This window comes from Heterodontus francisci, chromosome 12, assembly GCF_036365525.1.
Source record: "Heterodontus francisci isolate sHetFra1 chromosome 12, sHetFra1.hap1, whole genome shotgun sequence".
NCBI classification, from domain to species: domain Eukaryota; kingdom Metazoa; phylum Chordata; class Chondrichthyes; order Heterodontiformes; family Heterodontidae; genus Heterodontus; species Heterodontus francisci.
The window spans coordinates 108,847,978-108,866,662 of NC_090382.1; the positions used below are offsets into that span (position 1 = coordinate 108,847,978).

The 18,685-nt window shown below is 45.7% G+C and overlaps 1 protein-coding gene across 1 annotated transcript in view; it reads right to left on the bottom strand.

Moving 5' to 3' along the window:
* Nucleotides 1–18,685, bottom strand: part of anxa6 (annexin A6) — an 85,679-nt gene that overhangs the window by 12,657 nt on the left and 54,337 nt on the right. The window contains exons 17-20 of the mRNA XM_068043054.1: nucleotides 17,735–17,814; nucleotides 11,251–11,304; nucleotides 3,284–3,377; nucleotides 2,426–2,521 (exon numbers count right to left, since the gene is read on the bottom strand). Coding sequence (XP_067899155.1) covers nucleotides 2,426–2,521; nucleotides 3,284–3,377; nucleotides 11,251–11,304; nucleotides 17,735–17,814 — 324 coding nt within the window. The remainder of the gene's footprint in view (nucleotides 1–2,425; nucleotides 2,522–3,283; nucleotides 3,378–11,250; nucleotides 11,305–17,734; nucleotides 17,815–18,685) is intronic.

Sequence of the window (18,685 nt, forward strand, 5' to 3'; positions counted from 1 at the left end):
GCACACAATACTCAAGTTGTTAAAGGTGTTAGTTTAGGCAGGCATCAAGAGCGGAGCAGGCTTGGAGGGCCGAATGGCCTGTTCCTGTGCTGTACTGTTCTTTGTTCTTTCTTCTTTGTGGCCTAACCAATGAGTTATACAGTTCAAGAATAACCTCCCTCCTCTTATATTCTATACCTCGGCTAATAAAGGAAAGGATTCCATATGTCTTCTTAATCACCTTATCAACCTGTCCTGCTACCTTCAGGGATCTGTGGACATTCACTCCAAGCTCCCTTACTTCCTCTCCACTTCTCAGTATTTTCCCATTAATCATGTATTCCTTTGCCTAGTTTGACCTCCCCAAATGCATCACCTCACACTTCTCCAGGTTGAATTCCATTTGCCACTTTTCTGCCCATCTGACCAGACCATCAATATCTTCCTGCAGCCTACAGATATCCACCTTGCTACCTACCACACGGCCAATCTTTGTGTCATCTGCAAACTTCTTGATCATGCCCCCTACATTTATGTCCAAATCATTAATATATACCACAAAAAGCAGGGGACCCAGTACTGAGCCCTGTGGAATGCCACTGGAAACAGCCCTCCAGTTGCTGAAACACCCGTCAACAATTACCCTTTGTTTCCTGCCACTGAGCCAACTTTGTATCCACCTTGCTGCATTTCCCTGGATCCCATGGGATTTAATTTTTTTAACCAGTCTGTCATGTGGGACCTTGTCAAAAGCCTTGCTAAAATCCATGTAGACCACATCAACTGCATTACCCTCTTCTCTCTTCCTTGTTACTGCAAAGAAAATCGATCAAGTTGGTCAAACAAGATCTTCCCATAACAAATCCATGCTGACTGTCCTTGATTAACCTGTGCTTTCTAAATGACAGTTTATCCGGTCTCTCAGAATAGATTCTGATAATTTTCCCACTACTGGTTAGACTGATTGGCCTGTAATTATTTGGTCTATCCTTCACTCCCTTTTTAAACAGAGGTACAATGTTAGCCATTCTCCAATCCTCCAGCACTACACCTGTATCCAGTGAGGACTGGAAAATGATGGTCTGACCTTCTGCTATTTCCTCTCTTGCTTCTTTTAACAGCCAAGGGTACATTTCATCTGGCCCTGGTGCTTTATCAACTTCCAAGGATGCTAATCACATTAATACTTCCTCTCTCCCTATGTTTATCACATCCAATACTTCACACTCCTCCTCCTTAACTACAATACCTGCATCGTCCCCCTCTTTTGTGAAGACAGACGCAAAGTATTCATGAAGAACCTTCTGTCCCTAAGCATAGGTTACCTTTTTGGTTTTTTACGGGCCCTACTCTCTCCTTAAAAATCCCCCCAACTCCGCTCCCCCCCTCCACTCCCAGCTCCTTAATTATCCTCTTATTCTTAATGTTTTGATAGAACATCTTTGGGTTCACCTTGATTTTTCTTGCCAATATTCTTTCATGCCCTCCCTTTGCTTTCCTAATTTTCTTTTTGATTTCACCCCTCCATTTTCTAGACTCCTCTTGGTTTTCCGTAGTATTGAGTTCTCAGTGTCAGACATAAGCTTTCCAGAAGGTCGTGCAGCGAGGGGGGAGGAGCAGAGGGCGGAGGAGGAGAGGGTGGGGAGCAGGAGAGGGTGGGGGAAGGAGAAGAGGGAGGGGTGGAGGAGGAGGAGGAGGAGAAGAGGGGGGGGGAGGAGGAGGAGAAGGGGGGGAGGAGGAGGAGGAGGAGAAGGGGGGGAGGAGGAGGAGGAGAAGGGGGGGAGGAGGAGGAGGAGGAGGAGAAGGGGGGGAGGAGGAGGAGGAGGAGGAGAAGGGGGGGAGGAGGAGGAGGAGGAGGAGAAGAGGAGGAGCGTGGGGGGAGGAGGAGGAGGAGCGTGGGGGGAGGAGGAGGAGGAGAGTGGGGGGAGGAGGAGGAGCGTGGGGGGAGGAGGAGGAGGAGAGTGGGGGGAGGAGGAGGAGAGTGGGGGGAGGAGAGGAGGAGAGTGGGGGGAGGAGAGGAGGAGAGTGGGGGGAGGAGGAGGAGAGTGGGGGGAGGAGGAGGAGAGTGGGGGGAGGAGGAGGAGAGTGGGGGGAGGAGGAGGAGCGTGGGGGGAGGAGGAGGAGAGTGGGGGGAGGAGGAGGAGAGTGGGGGGAGGAGGAGGAGAGTGGGGGGAGGAGGAGGAGCGTGGGGGGAGGAGGAGGAGAGTGGGGGGAGGAGGAGGAGAGTGGGGGGAGGAGGAGGAGAGTGGGGGGAGGAGTGCAGGGGAAGCAGAATGAAGAAAGGAAGGGAAGACGTTAGTCTGAGCTGCCCCATGACTCCTGGAAGGCCGTTAGTTGAACCTCATGGTGACAACCCTGTGTGTGTGTCTGTGTGTGTGTGTCTCTGTGTGTGTACCACAGGCCAGCATACTGGTTATTTTGTTTAGAAGGAGATACATAGACTCACCAATAGCAATTAGTGCATTCCTCAGGTCTCCAGAAATATCGTTCTTGATGATTTGTTCTATGTCTTTGTTGGTTAGTTTAATGTAATCCTGGAAAACTGCAAGAAGAACAAGCCACAAATCAACTCCCAACATCCAGCAGTGTGATCGACAACACTGACCCCAACAGCCTTTAACATGATAAAGCATCACAATGGGTTTCAGAGGAGCATTATCAAACAAAATATTTTATGTCTTAAGGAGGTATTAGGACAGAGGTAAATTTTAAATAGTGTCTTAGGAACATAGGAGCAAGAGTGGGCCTTAAAGGAGAGAAGAGGGGTGGAGATGTTTAGATAGGTAATTCCCGAGCTTAGGGCCTTGGTAGCTGAAGGCACGGTGGAGCGGTGAATATCAGGGATGCTCAAGATACAAAAATTGGAAGGGTGCTGATATCTCAGAGGGTGAAAGGAGGTTACAGAGAGAGGAGGCTATGGAGGGATGAGAATCAGCGATGGGAGGAAGAGTTAGTAGTAGGTGTTAAGGAGCATTTTCTGGGAGAACGGAGGGGTTTAAGAAAAGCAAGAACACTGAGGAGAACTCCCTGCAAACAGTGTCATGGGATCTTTTACATTCACCTGAGAGAGCAGACAGGGCTTCAATTTAACATCTCATTCGAAAGACAGAAGTGCAGCACTGGGAAGGGTTAGTGTGGATTTGATTCTCTGGAGTGGGATTCGAACACACGACTGTCTGACACAGAGGCGAGAGTGCTACCTCTGAGCCACACCAAGGCTCATAGCTAGATGGCCACAGGAGTCGATGGGAGAACAGAAGATCAGTAAACAGTGGAGTGTCAGCAGCAAACTGTTAACACTCACCTCTCCTGAGATGGGGGTAGCTCCTCATACACAGGATACTGATGAACTTTGATTCCATGGAACCCGAGTCCTCATCAGTTGAGCCGCACAATTCCTAGTGATCAGAATTACACAGTATTTACAATACAGAAGCAGGCCATTCGGCCCAACCAGTCCATGCCAGTGTTTATGCTCTACATGAGCCTCCTCCCATCCCTACTTCATCCCACCCCATCATCATATCCTTCCATACCTTTCTCCCTCATAGGTTTATCCAGCTTCCCCTTAAATACATCGATACCATTCACCTCAACCACTCTCTGTGATAGTGAGTTCCACATTTTCACCACTCTCTGGGTAAAGACATCTCTCTTGAATTCCCTATTGGGTTCATTAGTGATTATCTTATAGTCATGGTCTCTCATTCTGAACTCCCTCACAAGTGAAAACATCTCTAAATCCAACCTATCAAAACCTTGCACAATCTTAAAAACTTCAATCAGGTCACACCACTTTCTCTTTTCGAGAGAGAAATATCTTTACTTTACAAGCGCTAAAACCTCCTCATTAGATCTGTGGCTGAATCCAGTGGAGTTTTAAACTGGAATTCCCAAGACTCTGTAACTTCACCGGGAGTGTGTGTGTGTGTGTTTTTGTGTGCGGGGCTTCCAGGAAATTCACATCTTTCACTTTGTCATCTAATTCTCATTTTGATTAAAGGGTCAGCAAAAATGACAAAAAATAATAAAGTGGCACAAATGTGCCTCAGTTGGAATCCTGTGTCCAATTCTGAGCCAAAAGCTTTAGGGAAGGTGCCAAGGCCTTGACAGGGTTTAAAGGAGATTTACTCAAATGGTCCCCAGGGATGAGGGACTTCAGTTATGTGGAGAGACTGGAGAGTCTGGGATTGTTCTCCTTGGAAAAGAGAAGGTTAAAGGGAGATTTAATGGAGGCGTTCAAAATCATGAAAGGTTTTGACAGATTAAATAAGGAGAAACTGTTTCCCGTGACAGGAGAGTCGATAACCAGAGCTCACAGATTTGAGGTACTTGGTAAAAGATTTGGGGGGGGGGGGGGGGAATTTTTTTTTAAAAACCCAGCGAGTTGTTGTGATTTGGAATGTGCTACCTGAAAGGGAATTAGAAAAATACTTGACAAGGAAAAATTTGCAGGGCTCTGGGGAAAGAGTGATGAGAGGGCGGGGGGGGGGGGGGGTGGTGCAGAAGTGGGGCGGCACAGTGGCGCAGTGGTTAGCACCGCAGCCTCACAACTCCAGGGACCCGGGTTCGATTCCGGGTACTGCCTGTGTGGAGTTTGCAAGTTCTCCCTGTGTCTGCGTGGGTTTTCTCCGGGTGCTCCGGTTTCCTCCCACAAGCCAAAAGACTTGCAGGTTGATAGGTAAATTGGCCATTATAGATTGTCACTAGTATAGGTAGGTGGTAGGGAAATATAGGGACAGGTGGGGATGTTTGGTAGGAATATGGGATTAGTGTAGGATTAGTATAAATGGGTGGTTGATGTTCGGCACAGACTCGGTGGGCTGAAGGGCCTGTTTCAGTGCTGTATCTCTAATCTAATCTAATCTAAAGTGAGACTAATTGGATAACTCTTTGAAAGAGCCAGCACAGGCACGATGGGCCGAATGGCCTCCCTCTCCGCAGTAAGATTTTATTCTATGATTCAATTCTCAAACAGCTGCACTGCCAAAGAGAGGAATGTTGGTATTGGGATCTGTTCCCACGCAACGCTGCAATTCCCAGCATTCAGAATAGACTCTGTTTACACTGGGTGTGGTGGGGAGTTGAAATCAGAGCATGGGCCGCAGTTATGGGACACAGATAACCGAAGAGGTGCTGCTGAGCAGGACTTTAACTTCTTTTCACTCATACATGGCCAGCATTTATTGCCCATCCCTAACAAAAGCTGAGACTTGCTCGGCCATTTCAGAGGGCATTTAAGAGTCAACCACATGGCTGTGTGTCTGGAGTCACATGTAGGCCAGACCAGGGAAGGACAGCAGATTTCTTTCTCTGAAGGACATTAGCGAACCAGATGGGTTTTTACAACAATTCAGTAGTTTCATGGTCGTAATTACTGAGGCTAGCTTTTTATTCCATATTTATTAAACAAACTGATTTCAAATGCGCCCCAGCAGTCATGGTGGGATTTGAACTCATGTTTTTGGATCTACAGGGGAGGCGGTAGTGTAGTGGTATTGTCACTGGACTACTAACCCAGAGACTCAGGATATTGCTCTGTGGACATGGGTTCGAATCCAACCACAGCAGAAGGTGGAATTGAATTCAATTAATAAACCTGGAATTAAAACCTAGTCGAATGGGCATCATGAAACCATTGTTGATTGTTGTTAAAAACCCATCTGGTTCACTAATGTCTTTTCGGGAAGGAAATCTGCAATCCTTACCTGGTCTGGCCTACATGTGACTCCAGACCCACAGCAATGTGGTTGACTCTTAAATGCCCTCTGAAATTGCCTAGCAAGCCACTCAGTTGTACCTAACTGCTATGAAGTTAAAAAAGAATGAAACTGGACAGACCACCTGGCCTTGACCTAGGCACCGCCAACAACAATGGCAAACCCAGCCCCGTCAACCCTGCAAAGTCCTCCTTACTAACATCTGGGGGCTTGTGCCAAAATTGGGAGAGCTGTCCCACAGACTAGTCAAGCAACAGCCTGACATAGTCATACTCACGGAATCATAAATTACAAAGAATGTCCCAGATACTGCAATCACAATCCCCGGGCATGTCCTGTCCCATGGGCAGAGATAGCGGCACAGTGGTATACAGTCGGGAGGGAGTTGCCCTGTGAGTCCTCAACATCGACTCCAGACCCCATGAAGTCTCATGGCATCGGATCAAACATGGGCAAGGAAACCTCCTGCTGATTACCACCTACTGCCCTCCCTCAGCTGATGAGTCAGTACTCGATGTTGAACACCACTTGGAGGAAGCACTGAGGGTGGCAAGGACGCAGAATGTACTCTGGGTGGGGGACTTCAATGTCCATCACCAAGAGTGGCTCGGTAGCACCACGACTGACCGAGCTGGCTGAATCCTAAAGGACATGGCTGCTAGACTGGGGCTGTGGCAGATGTTGAGGGAATGAACAAGAGCGAAAAGCATACTTGTGCTCACCAATCTGCCTGCCACAGATGCTTCTGTCCATGACAGTATTGTTAGGAGTGACCATCGCACTGTCCTTGTGGAGACAAAGTCCCGCCTTCACATTGAGGATACCCTCCATCGAGTTGTGTGGCACTATCACCTGCTAAATGGGATAGATTTCGAACAGATCTAGCAATACAAAACTGGGCACCATGAGGTGCTGTGGGCCATCAGAATTGTACTGAACCACAATCTGTAACCTCATGGCCCGGCATATCCCCCACTCTACCATTGATAGTCAGGAGACCAACCTGGTTCAATGAAGATTCCAGGAGGGCATGCCATGAGCAGGACCAGGCATACCTCAAAATGAGGTGTCAGCCTGGTGAAGCTACAACACAGGACTACCTGCATGCCAAACAGCAGAAGCAACATGTGATAGACAGAGTTAAGTGATCCCACAATCAACAGATCAGATCTAAGCTCTGCAGTCTTGCCACATCCAGTCATAAGTGGTGCTGGACAATTAAATGACTGACAGGAGGAGGAGGCTCCACAAACATCCCCATCCTCAATGATGGGGGAGCCCAGCACATCAGTGCAAAAGACAAGGTTGAAGCATTCGCATCCATCTTCAGCCAGAAGTGCCGAGTGGATGATCCATCTCGGCCTCCTCCTGAAGTCCCCAGCATCACTGATGCCAGTCTTCAGCCAATCCGATTCACTCCATGTGATATCAAGAAATAGCTGAAGGGACTGCAGACTGCAAAGGCTATAGGTCCCGACAACATTCCGGCAACAGTACTGAAGACTTCTGGTCCAGAACTAACCGCACCCAGAGCCAAGCTGTTCCAGTACATCGACAACACTGGCATCCACCTGGCAATGTGGAAAATTGCCCAGATATGTCCTGTACACAAAAAGCAGGACAAACCCAACCCAGCCAATTACCGTCCCATCAGTCTATTCCCGATCATCAGCAAAGTGATGGAAGGGGTCATCGACAGTGTTATCAAATGGTACTTGCTTAGCAATAACCTGCTCACTGATACTCAGTTTGGGTTCAGCCAGGGCCACTCAGCACCAGACCTCATTACAGCCTTGGTCCAAACATGGATAAAAGAGCTAAACTCCAGAGATGAGGTAAGAATGACAGCCCTTGACATCAAAGCAGCATTTAACCGAGCATCAAGGAGCCCTAGCAAAACTGGAGTCACTGAGAATTGGGGGAAAGCTCTTCGCTGATGGTTGTGGATATTGGAGGCCAATCATCCCAGTCCCAAGTCATCCCTGCAGGAGTTCCTCAGAGTAGTGTCCTAGGTCCAACCATCTTCAGGTGCTTCATCTATGACCTTCCCTCCATCATAAGGTTAAAAGTGCAGATGTTCGCTGATGATTGCACAATGTTCAGCACCATTCACGACTCCTCAGATACTGAAGCAGCCCATGTCCATATGCAGCAAGACCTCGACAATATCCAGGCTTGGGCTGGTAAGTGGCAAATAACATTCACGTCACACAAGTGCCAGGCAATGACCATCTCCAACAAGAGAGAATCTAACCATCTCCCCTTGATGTTCAATGGCATTACAATTGCTGAATCCCCCACTAACAACATCCTGCGGTCACCATTGACCAGAAACTGAACTGGACAAGCCACATAAATGCTGTGGCTACAAGTGCAGGTCAGAGACTGGGAATTCTGCGGTGAGTAACTTACCTCCTGACTCCCCAAAGCCTGTCCACCATCTACAAGGCACAAGTCAGGAGTGTGATGGAATACTCTCCACTTGCCTGGATGAATGCAGCTCCAACAACACTCATGAAGCTCGACACCATCCGGGACAAAGCAGCCCGCTTGAGTGGCACCCCATCCACAAACATTCACTCCTTCCACCACCGACACACAGTGGCAGCAGTGTGTACCATCTACAAGATACACTGCAGCAATGCACCAAGGCTCCTTAGACATCACCTTCCAAACCCACAGCTTCTACCACCTAGAAGGACAAGGGCAGTAGATACATGGGAACACCACCACCTGCAAGTTCCTCTCCAAGTCACACACCATCCTGACGTGGAACTATATCATTGTTCCTTCACTGTCGTTGGGTCAAAATCCCAGAACTCCCTTCCTAACAGCACTGTGGGTGTACCTACACCACATGGACTGCAGCGGTTCAAGAAGGCAGCTCACCACCACCTTCTCAAGGGCAATTAGGAGTGGGCAATAAATGCTGGCCTGGCCAGCGACACCCACATCCCCCCGAACCAATAAAAAAAAATCTGTTTCAGCAATGTTGACTGACGAAAAATATTGGTCAGGACACTGAGGATAACTCTCCTGCTCTTCTTTATAATATCAGCCATGGGATCTTTCACGTTCACCTGAAACAGCAGACAGGGCCTCTGTTCAACATCACCAGAAATGCAGCACCTCTGACAGTGCAGCACTCCCTCAGTACTGTATTGGCAGTGTCAACCCGGACGTTGTGCTCAAGTCCTGGAGTGGGGCTTAAACCCACAACCTTTGACTGAGAGGCAAGGCTGCTACCCACTGAGCCACAGCTGACATCATATCAATTACTTCCAGTTTCTTGATCTTGTTCAGTTGTTATTAAATCAGGTCCTCAAAACCTATTGAGTTCGTTCCCTCCTTCAGACTGCCCTTCCACCCAATGACTTCAATTGAATTAAATACTGGGAAAGATGCAAAAAAAAAAAAAGGAATCTGATTCACTATCACCAGTGCATTAAGTCAACATTAGCCCCCTTTGAGTAAGACCACTTGCATGAGGTGACGGAGTGCAGTTCATGGAACTGTTGCCTGTCAGGAAGCTTGGGAGAGGAAGGGGAGGAAATGGGATTAAAAAAACAAAATTCTACATTCAAAACAAAGAGTCAACCAGCATCATTTCCTCAAATGCTAAAAAATTACCAGTCAATAAGGAAGTGTGTCAACCCTGACACAACAATGGTGTTTTGCATAGACTTACCAGATAGTCTGATATAAGCTGACATGGTTTGCATAGGAAAGGAAAGAAAAGAGAGGTGTTTTTGTTTTCTGTCATGTTAGCAAGAATTCATCTGCCTGGCAATAAGAACATGAGAATAATGGGACACCAAAAGACCGCAGTGCCATCTGATGGGAAAGGATGACAATTGTGACCATGGTGATTGGAGGTCTGTTCCTCCATTAGTTGCTTTGCTTCTGAATTTTGGGGCCGATCCTGTTCCTGACTTCAATTGAATTTTGATAGAGTAAATGAGGAGAAACTGTTCCAGTGGAGGAAGGGTCAGCCATGAGAGGACACGCATTTAAGATAATTTGCAAAAGAACCAGAGGGGGAGATGAGGAGTTTTTTTAAATGCAAAGAGTTGTTGTGATCTGCAATGCACTGCCTAAAAGGGTGGGGACAGATTCGATAATAACTTTCGAAAGGGAATTGGATAAATACTTGAAAAGAAAAAATTGCAGGGCTATGGGGAAAGAGCAGTGGGACTAATTGGATAGCTCTTTCAAAGAGCCAGCACAGACATGATGGACTGAATGGCCTCCTTCACTGTTGTGGGGACAGTCAGCAACTCGAGACCACGCACTCCCTGAAACAAGAGAGTCACATGGCAGGACTGGGGGAGCTCTATTTTGAATAGGGCCCTTTCATGTGTCCTGTGCATGCTGGGATACCTCAGCTTCCTTTGCCTTGTTGACCAGGATGGTCACAGAGCATGGAACAGCTGATGCATTCCATAAAACAGAGATGCAGACACAACTGTTCTGATAGTAAGTTATGAGTCATGGGTTAAATCCAAAAGTGGTTGAGGGTCATGTTCTGTGCACTAGGCATTATAAAGAAAGAACAAAGTTGCATTCTTATAGTGCCTTTCACAACCTCAAAATGTCCCAAAGTGCTTCACAGCCAATCAAAGCACTGCTGGTTTCTAGGAAATGTGGCAGCCAATTTGCATGTACCAAGCTCCCACAAACAGCAATCAGAATGTTGGTTAAGGGATAAATATTGGTTCTGGGACATTGGGGAGAACTCCCTACTCATCATTGGTGCCATGGGATTTTTGCATCCAGCTAAGGGAAGCAGACAGGGCTCCAGTTTAAAAGCTCATCTGAGAAACAGCAACTCCCGACAGTTGGGGTGTCAGCTGAGATGATTTACTTGAGTACCTGGAGTGGGAATTGAACCAATAAGCTTCTGACTCAGTAAGCTAAGGCTGACAGCTGGGAGCCTATTCCTAATTGTCCTTGCTCCTCTTTAAGCCTGTTTATTCAGTTCCATTTTTCTGTATCCTGATGTCTGGATAATGTGGTCCGTGAAGGCAGGGAAGAGGACCGAGAACTTAAGAAGCGTTAGAGTTCACAAGAAAACACTTTAAAGAAAGGCATGCATTTCGATAGTGTTTTTCACAACCTCAGGATGTCCCAAAATACTTTACAGCCAATTTAACTGCTTATTCCATTCTCCAATACTTCTGCGATTAATTAACAAAAACATTGAAGGAAAATGAATTACAGAAACTCTGCTATGAATTTTTTCTCCTGAATTTTGCTTGCAGCAGTGTCTGGGAGATTCATTTTTATTTCCTGTAGACTCTCAGGCAATCCTAGAGGATTGACACCCCGTCCCACCAAGGCTCCATAATCAACACCTCTGAGAGGCTGGCACATTCCCAAGATGTATACAACAGTCATGGTTTAGAAAGTGTGGCATTGACAGTAGTGGCAGGGATTGGAGGAAATGGGTAATGACCATCACCTGTTAAATGGAGTGAATTTCATCTCCCACCCACTCCCTTTGTTTAAGCACACAGCGTTTCAACTCCCTCTGCCCTAACGGCTTCAGTACCTTGGCGTCCTCTATGGCACGGGTCAGGTCTGCTTCTCCTTCCTCTCTGTTACCCTTTTGTAAAGAACAGAAAGAGCATTGTAAGGACAGAGCAACTTTAAGACACTTTCAACAACAATCTGTATTAATATAGCGCCTTTGACATAGCAAAGCACTTAAAAAGAGTGTTATTTTTTAAAAATTGACACTGAGCCATAGAAGGAGATATCAGAAGAGATATCAACATCCTTGGGGTTACCATTGACCAGAAACTGAAATGGACAAGTCACATAAATGCTGTGGCTACAAGAGTAGGTTGAAGGCTGAGAATTCTTTGGCGAGTAACTCACCTGCTGTCTCCCCAAAGCCTGTCCACCATCTACAAGGCACAAGTCAGGAGTGTGATGGAATACTCTCCACTTGCCTGGATGGGTGCAGCTTCAACAACACTCAAGAAGCTTCACACCATCCAATATAAAGCAGCCCACTTGATTGGAACCCCATCCATCACCTTCAACATTCACTCCCTTCACCACCGACGCACAGTGGCAGCAGTGTGTACCATCTACAAGATGCACTGCAGCGACTCACCAAGGCTCCATCGACAACACCTTCCAAATCCGCGACCTCCACCAACTAGAAGGACAAGGGCAGCAGTTGCATGGGAACACCACCACCTGCATGTTCCCCTCCAAGCCACACACACTCCTGATTTGGAACTATATCGCCGTTCCTTCACTGTCGCTGGGTCTAAATCCTGGAGCTCCCTTCCTAATAGCACTGTGGGTGTACCTACACCCCTAGACCTTCAGCGGTTCAAGAAGGTGGCTCACCACCACCTTCTCAAGGGCAATTAGGGATGGGCAATAAATGCTGGCCTATCAAGGGATGCCCACATCCCATGAATGAATTTAAAAAAGACCAAATGCTTCAGCAAATAGGTAGATTTCGGGAGTGTTTCAAAGGAGAGAGAGGTGAAAAGGTGTAGGGAGAAACTTCCAGAGCTTAGGGCCCAGACAGCTAAGCATCAATGGTGGCACAATTAAAATAGAGGATGCTCAAGAGGCCAGAACTGACAGAGTGCAGAGATCTCAAAAGCTTGTAAGTCTGGAGGAGGTTACATCGATAGGAAAGGGACAAAGTCAAGGAGGATTTTGAAAATAAAGATGAGGATTTTAAAACTGAGGCTTTTGTCAGACCGGGAGTCAGTGTCAGTCAATGAGCACAAGGGTGATGGCTGAACAAGACTTGATGCAAGTTAAGAAATGGGCAGGAGAGTCTTGGATGTGCTCCAGTTTGTGTCAGGTGGAAGATAAGAGGCCAACTACGAGAGTATTGGGATAGTCAAGTCCAGAAATAAGAAAGACAAGGATGAGGGTGTTCGCAGTAGATGGGCTTTGGCAGCAGCAGAGTTGGACAATGTTACAGAGGTGGAAGTAATCTTGGTGACAGAAATGATAATTTCAAGATTTCAAGGGAAGCAGATAGAGTACATAGAGAGAAGCTATTACCACTGCTTGGGGAGTGTAGGACCAGGCAGCATAGTATAAAAATTAGAGCCAGACCTTTCAGGAGTGAATTGAAGAAACACTTCTACACATTGTTATGACTGACCGCTCAATACAAAGCCTCCAATAAAAATATATGATTCTGTTTGTGGTGGGAGAAACGCACTGTTGATTCAGTGCTGCCCCTCCACAGATCGCCTAACATATCACTTTAAACTTTCCAAATTAAAGAAAACCATAGCCGAATTGAACCATCTATTAACCTCTGAATGAGGCTAATCAAACCAGGCGTCTTTAGATCAACAAATTAACTGTTTAATTAGAAAAACTAAATTCTTAAACACTACTAAGATATAGACAACATATAAAATAGAAAAAATTAGTGTCCTTGCAGATTTACGCTCCTGCCGAAGTGGAAGCTTCCAATGTGGAACTGTCCAAGGTTGCTCAAGTCCTCACAGCTGTCCGATGGGGGAAAAAAAGGTTCTTCAACAGGAGGACAGTCAGTTGTTTATTTCAGAAGTTGAAGTGATGCTTTTTTATTTTTTGATTTAGCAATCAACAACTTGCAGATACTTTTCAATGGATCAATTTGGCTTTAAAATTGTTTTGAGGGGTGAAAAAGTGATCAGTCTAAAGTTCACCTTCTTTCAGTTTAAATTATCAGAGAACTCTTAGGTTCCTGCTGGTCCAGCTATCTGTGTGTTCGTTAACAGTGTCTGTTAAGTGTGTCTCAAAAGCCAGTTTTTCAGCTAGTTTCAAACGTCAATCAGCAACATTGTATCTTTGTCCTTGTTTTCTGAATGGCTGTATCCTACGGCAATGAGAATTCATTCTATGACTCAGTACCTGGAGCTTGCTGCCTTAAAGCAGTACTGATCCTTTTCCAGCCTTAAAAGGCACACCGCATGCTTCCCAGAAAAGAGAAAAAAAAACTACAGGATCATAACAACATAAAGGTGGTAGAAGTTTGAAACTCTATTCCACAAATGGTAATTGATGCTAGATCAATTGTTCATTTTAAATCTGATGGTAGGCTTAAGGAGCTGTTACTGTAAGACCAGGTGAAGGCTGAGAGAAAACCCTAGACACCTTTCTCACTGGGTCGTAACACCATCTTGAGTAACTGTGTTCAGTTCTATGCAGCATACCTCAGGGTGGATATATTGGCCTTGGAGGGGGTGCAGCACAGATTCATCAGATACTGGGGCTAAAAGGGTTAAATTATGAGGACTGCTTGCAGTCCTCAAGAATAAAAGGTTAAGGGGCAATTTAATCGAGGTGTTTACGATGATGAGAAGAGTTGATAAGGTAGAGAGAAAGAAACTATTTCCTCCGGTTGGGTGAGTCGACAACAAGGGGGCAGAACCTTAAAATTCAAGACAGGATGTTGAGAGGTGATGTCAGGAAGGACTTCTTCACACAAAGGGTAATGGAAATCTGGAACTCTCTCCGCCAAAAAGCTGTTGAAGCCGGGGGGCGCGGTGGGGGGGGTGGGGGTGTCAATTGAGAATGTCAAAACTGAGATTGATAGATTTTCGCTAGACAAAGGGTATTAAGGGATATGGAACCAAGGTGGGTAGACGGAACTAAGATGCAGATCAGCCATGATCTAATTGAATGGTGGAACAGGCTCGATGGGCTGAATGTCGTCCTCCTCCTGTTCCTAGGTTCCTTCCCATGAATCAGCACCTCTGGGAGATGAATATGGAACATTGGAGCGAAAAGTAACACGTTTGAGCCATTTTTAGAAACGAAAAGAAGCTTGGGGAACCGAGACACCTTAATTCCCATTTTATGTGGTTTTGTGTCTGGTGTTGATACAATCTGAAGCAATTCCGTTGAACCTCATTCAATTCCCTTCGCAACTTGAACAGCCAGTGTCACTGCCCTCAACCTAACCTCCTCTGTTTTATCGCACCTTTCACGACCTCAGCTCATCCAAAAAGCCCTTCACAGCTAACCAAGCATTTACTTCATCCTCCAACATGTTTGTAACTAACAAACATAATTGCTCAAAGAAAAAGCTATTTTTTAGATGACCCTATGGTTTTCCTCCTGGGCTCTGCTTGCAGTGTCCAAGAGTGTCCAATCTTTAATTCCTGGAGACTCTGGGGCAATCCTAGAGGGTTGCAACACCTTTGAGAGGCTTGGGCACTCCCAATGTATGGTCATGTTATAGAGAATGTGCCAGTGACACCCAGTGGCTGGACCCCAATCCTGCAATTGATGGAGGTTTCAGAGAGGAGGTGGTGCAAGGTGAAAGGGGGTCCTTAGAAACTCAGGTTATTCCATCAGTGCATGAGGCCATTTGGCCCATCCAGTCTTTCACTCTTCCCACCTCATCCGCATATTTTAATCCCTCTCTCCGGCTCTCTCTGCATGCCCTCCAATATTCCTCCTGTTTTTTGAAGCACCATCTAATTCCCCTCTGAAAGAATTTAAAGCAGGGGAGCTCTAGGAAAAGGGTATTAAAAATGAATCAGACACGGATCCCACTCCCAACTACTGTTCCACAAGACCATTACTGCAAAATACATGCTGGGTGAGCATGTGATTGGGATCTTGATGCAGAATGGAATGACGCAGCATCTGAATCCTAGAAACATAGGAAAAGGAGGAGGCCATTTAGCCCCTTGAGCCCACTCTGCCATTCAATGAGATCATGGTTGACCTGTATCGTTACTTCATCCACCAGCCTCGGTTTCATATCCTTTAATACCCAATGGCTAGCAAACTTCTATCGCTCTTAGATTTTAAATTATTAATTGAGCTCAACATCTACTGCTTTTAGTGGGAGAGTTCCACACTTCCTACCACCCTTTGCGTGAAGAAGCGTTTCTGAACTTCTGTTCTGAATGGCCTGGCTCTGATTTTAAGGTTATGTCCCTATGTACTAGACACCCACACACCAGCAGAAAATGTTTCTATCTATCCTATCAATTCCTTTCAAACTCCAAAACCACAATTAAATCACCCCTCAACCTACATATTCCAGGGATTAACAAGCCTAGTTTATGTAAACTCTCATCATAATCGAACCCTCAGAGCTCTGGTAATATTCTGGTGAATCTGTGTTGCAGTCCTTCCAAGGCCAATATCTTCTTACTAAGGTTCGGTGCCCAGAACTGGACACAGTTACTCTGGACAACACAAAAGCAAAATACTGTAGATGCTGGAAATCTGAAATAAAAAACAGAAAGTGCTGGAAATACTCAGCAGGTCTGGCAGTATCTGTGGAGAGAGAAACAGAGTTAACGTTTCAGGTCGATGACCTTTCATCAGAACTGGGAAAAATTAGGAATGTAACAGGTTTTAAGAAGATGAAATGGGGGAGGGGGGGGGGGGAAAGAACAAAAGGGAGGATCTGTGATTGGGTGGAAGATGGGAGAGATTAAATGATAAATGATAAGGTGGTGCAGTGCCAAAGGAAGTGGTAATGAGACAAGTAAAGAAACAAAAAGATGTACCTATGAGGAGGTGTCAATGGCAGAATGATAAACAGCTGCCGTCTGTAAGCAAAAATGAGAGAGAAAAACAACAGAGTAAAACCCAAACCTATAAAGAAATAGGAAACAAGATGGAGCCAGAGTTTACAGTCTGAAATTGCTGAACGCAGTGTTGAGTCTGGAAGGCTGTAAAATGCCGAATCGAAAGATGAGTTGCTGTTCCTCGAGCTTCATTGCAACAGTGCAGGAAGCTGAGGACCGAGAGCCAGGTGGAGAATTAAAATGACAGGCGATCAGAAGCTCGGCATCATGCTTGCTGACTGAACGGAGGTGTTTCGTAAAGCAGTCACCCAATCTGCATTTGGTCTTCCCAGTGTAGAGTAGACTGCAACAGTACGCCAGATGTGCTCTAAACAGGGCTTTGTATAGTTGTAGCAAAACTTCCTCCTCTTTATATTCTAGCCCTCTAGTTTTTGCTGTCATGGTCCTGTGTTTCTTTTTTCCTCGGAAATATTGCAGTGCACCTTTAAGAGTATAAAGGGATCAGTGCACCTTTAAAAACTCCCCGAAGCCAAGGTGAATTCTGGTTGCCAAGCAAAAGCCACAGAGAGAGAGAGAACGAGATTCAATGTAGCAGTTTTGACTTGGAAAACTAGCTGGTAAAAAACTGGTTTGGACAGAGACAGACTGTTCCAGCAATTGAAGGAAGGAGTTGAGAGCTCTCAGAGACAAGTTAAACTGAAGGGGAAAGAGCTGTGTTATTTCTCTCTCAAGAAGATTCTACAAAGCAACAAGATGAATTAATTCCCTAAGAAAATAAGAAAAGCTTTTCTCTGTTAAACACAGCAATACTGATGCTTTGTTATCACTGAGGGAACAGTTTATGCTACAACTGCTGAACTGAACTGCTGAATTCCTATCTGTGGAAGGACCTCCTGTTTCATCAGACCTTGGAAGACTGCAAGTGAACTTTGACTGTGTTGTATTGGAAAACTCCATTTGTCAGGAACATAATTTGCAAAGACATAAAAAAAAATTTGGGGGGCAGCTAATTAAAAACCAAACTACTGTTAGTTTGAGTATATGTATGCGAATGCGGGAATTAGAGTTTTAAACAAGAAGTTATAAAGTCTTTAGATATTGGTTTATCTTCGTAGTGTTTAAAGATTTTAGTCTTTTTTAAATAAATAGTTAATTTGTTGATAGCTAAAGATACCTGGTTTGGGCTTGCTTCATTCAGGGGTTACAAAATGTTCAATTTATCTGTTTTTTTCCCGATTTGGAAAGCTTAAAAGGAATATGTTGCCACCTGTGGAGTGACGGGACTGAATTGACAGTGCGTTGCTCCCACCGCGATCAGAATCATATATTTTGATTGGGGGCTTTGTCCTGAGCAGTCGTAACATAGCTCATGTGGAAATGGATCCCAGAAATGAAACTTTCGGCTGAGAAAAGGAGAAGTGAGGAAGGTGGACTGGGATAGACAGCAATGTAAATCCAATCTCAAAGAGATAATCATTTTACCTTGAGTCCTTATTGAGCTCGTACCTGGATCAGTGAAATCAGAAGTCTCCTAAAGTGACCAGATGTATCCGAGCTTAGGTCATCCTCCAAACTCTTATGATAGGCTGCGGAGAAAAAAGGAACAGCAGTGGGGATTAACAGGAGAAGAGGAGTGCCAGTGATAATAGGACTGGACTGCGCAAGATGCACTATCGCCCCTGGCTCAATAGGTTATGGCCTCGAGACCTCCACTCCAGAGACCTGAGCACATAATCCAGGCTGAAACTCCCACTGCAGTACTGAGGGAGTGTTGCACTGTCTGAGGTGCCAACTTTAGAGAAGATGTTAAACCGTGTCTGCCCTCTCAGGCAGTTGTAAAATATCCTATCGCCACAATTATAAGAGCAGGGGAGTTCTCCCTAGTATTGTGGCCAATATTTATCCGTCATGAAAACAGATTAACCAGTCATCCATCTTACCAGTTTCCTTAGATGTCCCTGACCTCCAAAAAGAAAATTCACTGTATGTTGCTCGTATGCTAACTCGCACAAATTCCCTTTCACCCATCCTCTGTGCTCGCTGACCTACATTGGCTCCCAGACTGACAATACCTCGATTTTAAAATTCTCATCCTTGTGATCAAATTCCTCCATACCCTTCCCTACCTCTGTAATCTCCTCCAGCCCTACAACCCTCTGTGAACACTGCACTCCTTTATTTTTGCCCTCTTGTCCCTATCCCCCTCTTCCTTTGCTCCACCAGGACAGCCATGCCTTTGCTGCCTTGGCCTAAACTCTGAAATTTCCTTCCTAACTTTCTTGACTTTTCCACCTCCCCTTCTCCTTAAATCTACCTCTTTGATCAATCTTTTGGACAATTGTCTCCTTTTTATTCTTTCATGGGATGTGGATGTTGCTGGCAAGGCCAGCATTTGTTGTCCATCCCTGATTGCCCTTGACAACAGAGTGGCTTGCTAGGTCACTTCAGAGGGCAGTT